General features: G+C 34.9%; 1 protein-coding gene across 2 annotated transcripts; it reads right to left on the minus strand.

The window, feature by feature from the left end:
* Window positions 1–2,110: 2,110 nt before the first annotated feature.
* Window positions 2,111–7,045, minus strand: LOC114742528 (signal peptide peptidase-like 1). 2 transcript variants are annotated; one of them, XM_028930765.1, is made up of 4 exons: window positions 6,913–7,045; window positions 4,934–5,855; window positions 3,125–3,325; window positions 2,289–2,405 (listed from the first exon to the last, which is right to left on the minus strand). In XM_028930765.1, exons 2-4 carry the CDS (start codon window positions 5,729–5,731, stop codon window positions 2,289–2,291), a joined length of 1,116 nt encoding a protein of 371 aa, XP_028786598.1. In that variant the 5' UTR covers window positions 5,732–5,855; window positions 6,913–7,045. The 2 variants fall into 2 exon arrangements, with proteins under 2 accessions (XP_028786597.1, XP_028786598.1); XM_028930764.1 differs by lacking the exon at window positions 6,913–7,045 and having other exon boundaries at window positions 2,111–2,405; window positions 4,934–5,731.
* Between the last annotated feature and the right edge of the window lie 3,794 nt (window positions 7,046–10,839).

Below are 10,839 nucleotides of genomic sequence, written 5' to 3' on the forward strand. Positions count from 1 at the left end.
CAATTTCATTTAGCCTCCGAAATATTGTTAGCTAGTTGTGGAGTGAACTCCGACGCAGAAGAAATAATAATAAAATTCTATAGACATATTAAATTAAGGAAAAATTCCAGAAAAGGTCCCTCGAATATATGAAATCCCAGATTGGGTCCTGGAATTTCCTAAATGACAGATTGGGTCAGTGACCCAATCTGTCATTTGGCAAATCAAGAGGAATTGACAATTTTGCCCTCATTTGTATTCATTCACTACAATGATTTAAGAAATCACTATAAGGGTTTAAGCATTACTTAGATTCATGTAGCGAATAACTACTCGTTTTTTCATATTCAGGTGTCTTGTTATTAACTACAACTAATTTTGTAATCACTAGAACAATGTAAGTATTACCTAGATTCGTGTAGAGAATAACTATTCACTTTTTCATAGTCAGGCACCTTATTATTAACTACAACTAATATTGTAATTATTAACTACAACTAATCTTGTAATCACTAGAACAGTGTAAGTGTTACCTAAATTTGTATAGAGAATAACTACTCACTTAGTCAGGGGCAAAATTGTCAATTGGTCTTAATTTCACAAATGACAGATTGGGTCACTGACCCTTTTTGTCATTTTAGAAATTCCAGTACCCAATCTGGGATTTCATATATTTGAGGGACCTTTTCTGGAATTTTCCCTTAAATTAAAGTCAATGTGGTAGTGATCACAAAAACATCCAAAACATCCCTTTCGTGGCACCAATTAATTATCTTAAATGTTAATGTTTTGATGACGATACTAAGGTGATGCTTACCAAAGAAACAGCATTAACGTGGCCTTGTTTTTTCAAAGGTTAAAAGTTAAAAAAACAAAAACACACACACAGACTCAAAAGAAACACAATGAAAAGAGAGTGCGTCTATTAAAACATATAACGCACACTTAGTTGTTTGTTTGATTAGGACACATAATGATTTCTTTATCCATAATTAATGACTCATTATCTATTTCTGCTTTCAATTATGTGGCTTAATTAATTACCCACATTTCCTACCCCATTGAGATTGTTTTAATATGAAAAAGGCGCACGTGAGGTTGATTGATTGGTTAGGATCATAAGATTAATCAGCTGATTATTGTCGCTGTTATCATCAAATAAAATCTGAACAGTTGTAATAAACTTCAATTTTTTCCCTCTTCTTCTGTGGTCTCAAAAGAGGTGAAATGAGTTGGATCTTAATAACTCACCAAGGTCAGAACATATCTCTAGACTTAAAAAGCACTTACAAAAGTATTTATAGATTAGCCAACAATAACGTTATCATATCAACATCCAGATTTGAATTCACAATATTATGAGTTATGAACAAACTTTTTGGCAACTTCAATTAGTAATTAGTAATATATAAACTAATTGACATTCAACACTGGTAGCCGAGCATTTTACAATATAATTTACACTACAAAATCAGTCTTACATTTAAAATTGAAAACTAGTTTTCAACAGAAACTATAACAAATCAATCAATCAGCTTTTGTAATACAAGTTATATTTAAATCAATATATTAATATTGTCCTTATAAAATATAAAAAGTCCAATGAATGGTATTATTTACAAATTATGAATAGTATAATTTATCCATTAAAATCCAATTTTAATTATTTTTTTGCTAACACTCTTATGTTTTAGCCACATGGCATTTGTAATCGATATGGTACTAAAAAAATAAAAAAATAAAGCCGTTTGTCTTTAATGTCGCTTTAATCAACCAAACATTCCCAACATCGGATTTCCTTCAAAGAAACCACTTGAATGGGTCCGAAATTCAGAATCTCGCATCTTCTGCCATCATGCAGTAGGATATCTTAATCATGCCCCTCCCTTCTTCCTTTGCTCGAGCAATTTGGGACAAAAACAAGAAGAAAAAGACAGCAAACATCACATAGATACAGAGATTATTAGTTGATAAATTTCAGGCCTAAGATCAATAACTAGAAACCCTAATTGAGCCCAACGCAAGTTGGGCCGGACCAAGTTGATCCCGCAAAAGGCCCTATGCTCACCCGTGCACACAAGCTTCATGTAAAATTCTTTAGCTTTTAAGGAAGATATGGATAAGGAAGAAACATCTCATATGAAAGTTTTTTTCCACTTAAACCAAAAAGATAATGTAATAAGCTTTGATGAGTCTCCATAATGATAGAATAATCTCAGTGAATATACAGCTTTTCGAAATTGATTATAAATAAAAAGCAAGCAAGCACCAGTCATTAGGCGTTTGCCTTTGGCCTCCAAGGTAAATTATTAAACTTCTATTTGGCGAGCTTTATCGCCAATAATTGGCACGCTTCCTTCCCACAATTCCATCAATTCCTTCCTTAACCAGGAGACGAAAATCACAGGCCCCAAAGTAGAAGGCACCTGCATTTGCCATATTGAACAACCAACCAAGTCAAAAGAAGGTGAAACAGTCTAATACAGCCTCAATGGCGGGTGATAACCTTTAGTCTATCTAATTTATATATCATGCCAATGCCAAAATACCGGTCATGGCTCAGGCTATCGGCGCTAAATATACCAACATAATAGCCTTTAGATTTTTTTTTTTTTTAAGGAGGGCAGGAGAAGAGTAAATGAAAAGTAGAAATATATGATTAATCCAAAAAGAAACACGTATACATATATGCATCATGTCTAGAATCATAATCAGTTTTCATCCCAGTCACGTTTGCTCTCCCCTCTTTTGCCCTATGAACGGTGGCACATGGGGAGAATGATAACCATCGAGGCTGACAAATGAATAATAAGGGAAACCAGAAGGGATAGCTTAGATTAAGGGGGTCAATCAAATTGATTTCATAAGAAAAATAGAAAATGCAAGACAGCCAGACAGCAACAAGAAATTGCTTAACATATCAGATAAAATAGTGCTGGCAAACCAGTCTTGATGATACCCGTGCATATGAATATCACGTTTTTACCATTATTAGAATACATCACTTGAGTTCATAAAACCAATTCGTGCTGGGGTCCCCCCCCCCCCGGGGGGATACTGGATAACTTTTAAATTCATTAATGAAGAGATGGACGCAAGACTGAGTAGTAAGATGACAGGAAAAAAATAGCAAAAACAGAAGTACCAGATAGAGCAGAGCAGGTTGAGGAGAGTGAGTTAAGACACCGGCAGCCAAAGCTGTTACCAGACCAATTGCATAACCAGGTAGCGCATACCATATGTATTTTTGTCCCTTTGAAGAATATAACTCAAAAAGATTTACTGTGTTGTTGCTTTTTCGATGATCAAAGCAGAGCACCAATGCCAGAAGCATTGATGGGATAGCCTGCAATAACACGAATCATATGATCATGAATATTATGAAGTTATTTTAACCAGGGTGTTTAACTAAATCAGAAGTCTGAAATGATGATTAGGCAAAAATGGGCATCATATCATAAAAAATTTTATAACGTCGGTCAAAACTACAAGGAGAATTCTCAGTGATATGTGACCCAAATCGAATTCCGAGATTTTCAAGTTTGCTTTCCTAAAAAAACCCCCCCAAAGCATGATTTTGATTGATCCTATCAAAGTATTCAAAATAAAGCACCATGGATTCTATGGTAAAACCATAGAATAGCATGTACACACCATAGCCAAAAGTTATGCGTTCCAAGCATATTTATGCATGTTAATTAAAAAAAGTTCAGCTCATTCAATCCGCTCTTTCCCAGTAAGAGGGGGGAAATTGTCCTTTACAGAAAATTTTCAGTGAAACTTGAAGCAATCCTCAAGACATGAGCCTTATGAGCCTAAGGGTGTGTTTGGAATCACATCTAAACCTTCAAACTGACTTCTCTACCGGCAAAAGAAGCTTTTTTGATTTGGGATGTGTTTGGAATCACATTTTTGCAATTTGACTTCTGTCACTGAAACGGACTTATACAATAAGCTCAAAGAAGTTGCTTTTATCCAATCTGACTTCTGTAAAAATCAGATTGAAAAAAAAGTTACTTCTCCACCACTAATCCAAACACACCCTAAGCCTTCAAGTGAGGTTCCTACCTCATTTCCTGATTGCATGCACCCCAAGCTTAGCATAAAAGCACTATGTAATTATATTGCTATGCCTCAGGGCTTGGTGTGCACTTGATTTAAATCTGAGTACATAGACCAGTTGACCTTTCCTAAGAAAACCACCTGAGGCACAACTTAAAAAAAAAAAAAAATTCAGATCCCAACATGAAATGGCCAAGGTTTACCCTTAAAAGGATACAGAGCAATAAGTAATTGCAAGTGCAACCCGCATAAAAAATGTGAGGGTATGATCCCACAGAAAACCAACGGACCAGGTTATCAGTTCTAACACAACTGGTAAGTCATAAAAAATGAACAATCAAAGGTAAGGGCACCATAGCCTTGTTGGCTTAGAGGCATCGACTTCACCCCTAGAAGTGACTGATCGCAGGTTCGATCTCACCCTGCTCCTACAAGCATTAGTTAGCAATCAAAGGAACAAAGGAACAGAGGATCACCATTGCAGTACCCTAACATGGTTCTCAATGACTCTGCATGCTATAAACCCAATGAAATATGGTATATACTCCTCTAGTCCTTGATATAGAACCTAATTGTTGAGTTGAGTAAGACCTATTTTTTATATTTATCAATTTTTCCTAAATTATCCCTATTGATACTCTGTCAACCATGATCAAGTAAGAGAGGAAGGGAAAATATTAAAGAAGATGATTATGATATTTTAGGAAAAACATGTTATATTTTTTACAATTAATGAACTTACCTAACTTCCTTAATCTAATCAAATTAGTTAAATAGTTCCAACATCAAGAGCCAGAGGAGTACTATTTATTTATGATAGCACGGATCTTCCATGGATGGAAACAGTTAAGAACTAGCAATGATACCACTCAACAGAATAATGATGCCATACCATGTCTCCCAAACCAAGCATCATGAAGTCAGTTGCATTCTCCCCTGGGAGTACTCCACCCAATAAATTTCTTGGGAAAACAATCTTCACAGGCAGCTCCAATTTCTTTGTTATCAGTTGCAAACCAGGAAGACTTAAACTATTAGCAACAGTGTGAACAGGATTCGATGCTTGTTGTGTTGCCACTGACACCATGACATTTGCCCCAAAAAATCTTTCAGAGAAGAAAACCCAGAAAATGTCATATACAAATAGACAAAGAAGGAGCATTGCACATATTTTGATGTTTGGAAGACGCACATGGCTTACAAATGCAATACATATAGATATGCCTAGTATATTGTTCAATATCCAATGACCTGAAACAAGCCAAGCCACCACTGTTCCAATGCATGACAACAACAGAAGTCCTTGGAGTCGAGTAAATGATTTTGAGCAACAGCGTGAAACAAATGGGTCAGCCAATCCATACTGCGCCTTCAAGTGGACAACACATGGAGACAGACAGAAGAAAAGTGATGACGCAGAAGCAATGGCTGTGAATGCTGTGAGAAGCTGGGAGACGGATGAGAACAAGTAGAACATCAAAAGCAGGCTGAAAGAGCTCATCACTGGGATCATTAACGCTTGAGACCTATCCAGTGTAATGGATGCTTCTGACATGTCACGGTTACGCTCCATTTCTTTACCATAGTTTAAAGCTCGGAATGCGGAGCCAAATGTCACTGCTACAGCTGTAATGATAAGAGTGACAGGAGCAGGCTCCAGCAAGTATAGAAGTTTCCAAAGGGATTCCATCTTACCAGGGACAAAATATATTAAAATCCGCTCTCATGCATAGAAGAACAATTCTAATTCTTATTAATTAGCAGCCAAAGTTGCATAGTTTTGCCAAACTTCAGAACAGAGAAAACCATGCAACCTGCAGACATCAAAAGAAGATTGTAAGCGCATGTAAACATTTTAACAGGAAAACTGGTCACTTAAAAGTAGAAGGTGGCCTAGATAACCAAACTGGAACAGAGACTTCTCATATTTTTCCAGAAAAAAGTGGAGGCTAAAGGCATGTCAGCGGAGTTAAAAGGAGGGATTGTCAAGGCGTTGTGATAGAAAGCTTCTCATGCGTCCATTACTGTATTACTTTACATGAAAATGCAGATGCTGAAACGCAGAAAAACAAAACCAATCGATAGTCCCATAAATAGGGTTGTTACTGTTTTCCCGAAAAGCCTTAAAGGAATACTATCATCGATGAAAAGAGTTGTTACCCATGTTCTTCACTCTAGAAATACTAGTAGATTGCCAATATGCAAGTTAGACATGCCCGTGACCAGTTCTATAAATTTTCCGAGAAAACATGCACATATGACCAATTGAAAAAGACATGGTCGAAATTTAAGTAAACTTCTCAGAGTAACTTTTTCCAGGCAAGCAGTCGCAGACAAGAAATTATAAAACGAAAGCAATCGATCCCACAATAACATCAAGCCTGCAAGTTTTAAGCTTCCATGGGTTGTCAAGCACAAATTCTCAAATTAAAAGGGAAAAAAAGGAACAGGAGTAAAAGCATTCATTTCAGGACCCAACCTAGCCAAAATCAACAAGCATATGACGCTTGAACAAACCCAAGAACAAGCTTATGAAAAAGTTTTATTTTCCATCTACGTAATTTAATCGATGTTCGGCGATCTTTGTTCTCTCGTGAGACTACAAAGCAACCAAAGAGCATGATACTCAAAATGACAATTATCTTCTCTTGCTAATGACAGCATCTGTTAACTGGAACAACCAAGACTAGCAAAAGAACCCAGAACAACCTAAAAGTTGAAATTTTCAAATCAGAGAGGAAGCCTCCAAAATTCGGTCAAAACCCACCATGCCCCATTAATCAAGCTATGATCCGGACGGAAAAAGAACCAAAATTTAAGAAAATTAAGGTTATCCACAATCATGGATGACGAGTTTTCGGAATGACAGACCTTGGACTTCTGCAGAGCTTCAGAGACCTATTTCACTTTCTATGTGCTCAACGATGACCTTTTCTCGAACAGCATAACATATGGAGAAGCAAAGTAACTCGTCGGATTTTCCCGTCCGGCCCCCAACTTGCTTTCCAATTGGTGATATTTTCATTTTCGATCTCGAGTTGTTTTAATTTTGATTTCTTAATATTTTTTTAAGAAGTATCCCACACTCAAGATCTGTGAGAAATAGAATTTACTGACATAAAAATAATGCCTCGGTTCATTATCTAATTTAAATTTAATTGTCCTCAACAAAGCATCAGAATTATTGTAATGTTGATATTATTTTAAATAGAACAATTATTTTTTTAACACGTTTTAATCATCAAAATTCGAAACATATACACACACACAAAAGCTAGTAAAAAGTAAAAGAAAAACAATAATGCATTTATTTATATTATTTTAATTTTAAACTTGAAGTTTGCATTTTTTTCAATTAAATACTTCAACTTTACTTTAGTTGCACTGTTAACATCTGTAATCTTTATTTGTTAGTCCTTATACAAGAATTAACAGTATTAACAAAATAAAATTAAAATATTTAATTAAAAAACAGTAAAAGTGTCAAATTAAAAATTAAGACAAAAAATATGTGTAGATCAATTTTTCTAGAAATAAAAATCCCTTTTTTCCCAATACAAAACCACTTATTTGAACACTTATTAATGTGATGTACTCAATATCGCCTAATGCTTAATAGATTATCTCATTTTGACCTTAAGCCATGTGGCCATTCTTAAACTTCTAATATTTAACTTCTTTTCAAGGCACTGTTAACAGTAATATTTAATGCAGTTTTTTAATAAAGTTGTACATTTATATGACAGTTTTTATAAGATAACTTGTAAATAAACAGGACAAAAAATATACGTGCCATCTGACTTGTAAATAATTTTTTTTAAAAAAAGGTACGATATAAACTGTGGTTTTTTTTTATAGTCTTTTTGATGATGATGTGATTTGGTTTCGGAGAATCAGTGGATTTTGGGCCAAGAATGTGTCCAAAGCAAGAGGCAGCCTCCAAAGCCCAGAATCAATGCCTCTTAGAATCACCAGGGAGTTGGGACCATTTCCAACCAGGGTTTCAAAATTAACGCCAGTGAATCTAATTTGGGCCCAATCTTTATCTGATTCTATGGCCCTGTTACTGTGAAGTTAAAAAAACAAAGGGAATTTTATCACACAAAAATGGACAATTACAAACGTTTTGTCCTTTTTCAGGAGGGCCAATTGGGTATGGAGTTATAAGCAGGAAAATTAGCCCACATGATGAACTGGGGATGTTCATGGCCGACGGGACCATTCAGATTGCCGACTTGATAATTTGGTAAGGCAGGCTTGTCATTGCCATTCAGGGCCCTGTTTTTGTCCCCACATTATTTTCTTAGAAAAATTAAAATAAAGTCCTAAAAAAATATAATTACAAAATAAGCCTTATAAATTATTATTAAGACTTTTTAATAATTAATTTTTTTAGGACTTGATTGTAATTCTTCTCATTTTCTTCCCTTTATCTCATTAATTTATGTCCTCTTCATCTCCCCAATGTCACTCCTCTCCCCTGTTCCCTGTTCCCCCCATATAATACCATCTCCATCAAGCTGTCGCCAAACATGGCCATCGTGGTCTTATGTTTTATTTTCTTCCTTAAACTCTCCGATAAGGACTGAATTTACGTCCCAATATTCATTCACACTCGACATTTTTCTCTTTTAGAAGGTCTTATAAATTCAACCATCAATAGAATGAACAAGTTTCCTGGTGTTATAAATAGCTCTTGAGTAACATTTTCCACCAAAATCCATTCCGCCGAGTATTATTGATTGGATCTGAAACAGGATCATGTTCATTGAAGAATAATTTGGAGGAAAGTGATTTGTAAAAGCTGATAGCCTTAACATGGACTCTCGTCGCCCATTGATCTTTTTTCCGTTCCCGTGGTTTTTCGACTTCTCCCTCCACATATGTTTTAGTAGGTGTTTGGACGTGTGCAAAATACTTTTTAAAAATATTTTTTTAAAATCAAAACAAACTCTTTTATATATTTATTTTGTATATTGTAAAATCATTTTAAATTATAGTTTAGTTTTCATCCAAGCATCTTTTAAGTGTATTCTCACATGGGGTCTAGATTGCGTCTCTTGCACCACGGCGCAGTTCCCACTTCCCATCAACCCTCACGACGTGTACATCGTTTTTGGAGGTAAGCATGACATATTTGATAGTTCCCAATCATAACCAGCTTGGGCAAGAAAAATAATCCAACTAATTTTTAATTAAGTCTTTGTAATTTTTTATGAGATTTTTATAATTTTTCCATTTATAAAAAAAGGATCGATGGAATGATATATAATTAAATAAGCTTACTGGAAAAGAGTAACTAATAAGTCGAGCAAAAAATGACACTTAATTCTTTTAAAATAAGCTGTATGAGGAAAAAAAAAAGATTTCAAGAGAGATGCTTATAATTAAACAAACAATATACTCATTCGTTTTAAACATAAACCTATTTAATAAGTCTTATATTTATATTCGTCCGGTTTACACTATAAAATATGTTTTATATTTATTATATTCCTATTCATCCGGTTTATACTACAAAATATATTTTATATTTAGAACGGATAAATATAAATGTAATGTGATAATACTGGATGTGAAAAGAACATGGAGAGTTGGAAGAAGCCAGCAGTCACGAGCAAGTCGGGCAACCAAATGGACCTACTATCCCCATGGCTACGTTTCTTCCACAACCCCCAAATTCTCTCTCTCCCTCGCCCATGCTTATCTGAGCCTGACAGGCCAACACCACCTTGCACTTCGTTCTCTTTTCAAAGTCTTCGTCTGCATCATCAGTCAGTGACTCAGTGGTTAACCGCCTAAATCAAGCCTAATCCCTTACCACTCGTCAAGTGCCCTATCCACGCATAGGCTCCACTCACAGACCAAACACACCTTCCTTCCTTCCTTCCTTCCGAGTCTCTCCTTTATTTTGTTTTTTCGCCAACTACTTTGTTAATTTCAATAGATCAAAGAAGCCAAAAAATTAGTTATTTATAATAAATGTGACATAATCTTGTTAATATATTTTTGCACAACATTGGATTATGTATTCAGTTAATTTAGGTTAAAAAATGAGAAACAAATAATTAAGATATTATATTTGATATCAAAGATTGGGAATTCAGTTCTCACCGTTATTAGGTGTTTTTTTCCCTAAGCTAGCTCAGAAATAGTACGTTTGTAACTTATCAATTCATCAATTCATCTTTCTTTTTTCTTTTTTAATGCAATCATGAATGCACCTTTAAGTTGCCTTGGAAGTTCAGTATCCACCTAACTTCAAAAACATTATTAAGACTCGCATAATTTTTTTAAAAAAAAACCTCATCTACATTTTAACGGAATCGACAATTATTAGCTGGGAATCTCTAATCTCTAACTAGAAAATAAAGTCAAACGAAAAAACCTTAATTATTCAGCACCTCACCAAATATAACCTTCCCGCTAGCTAGGCTTGGTCTGGTCAGGAAGCAACAGGACATGTCTTTGTGTTAGCTAGCTTCCAATTTTAGTTATAATGCAATCTCTAACTGCAATATTCCACCATTTTTTAATTTTTTTTCTGTGACACTTGCAAAATGTAATTATAAAAGCGTGATTTTTAGCCTGGAATTTCAGATATGGGATTGCGTTTATACTTTAAAGCAAATGAATTACAAATAACACTATCGTATAGTAGTATTACTTTTGGTCATTCATCTTTTTTCCCTCTATCTTTGTTTTCTTTAAATATACAGAGAATCTCGAAATTATTGACTAGAATCAGTGTTAAAAGGGTAGGAGTGGCTGTCATGGATTTTTCTGTTTAACACTGAA

The sequence above is a fragment of the Neltuma alba genome, unplaced genomic scaffold, assembly GCF_004799145.2.
Source record: "Neltuma alba isolate B1F8T4 unplaced genomic scaffold, ASM479914v2 tig00003795_pilon, whole genome shotgun sequence".
NCBI lineage: Eukaryota > Viridiplantae > Streptophyta > Magnoliopsida > Fabales > Fabaceae > Neltuma > Neltuma alba.

Bases quoted from the DNA above. Each gene is read 5' to 3' on its own strand.
- LOC114742528 (XM_028930764.1), bottom strand. From the start codon at position 5,731: ATGGAATCCCTTTGGAAACTTCTATACTTGCTGGAGCCTGCTCCTGTC. The intron at 3,326-4,933 runs GTATGGCATCAT...GTGTTATTGCAG, and splicing joins TGCTTGGTTTGGGAGACATG to GCTATCCCATCAATGCTTCT. The intron at 2,406-3,124 runs GTACTTCTGTTT...TGGCAAATGCAG, and splicing joins AACCTGCTCTGCTCTATCTG to GTGCCTTCTACTTTGGGGCC.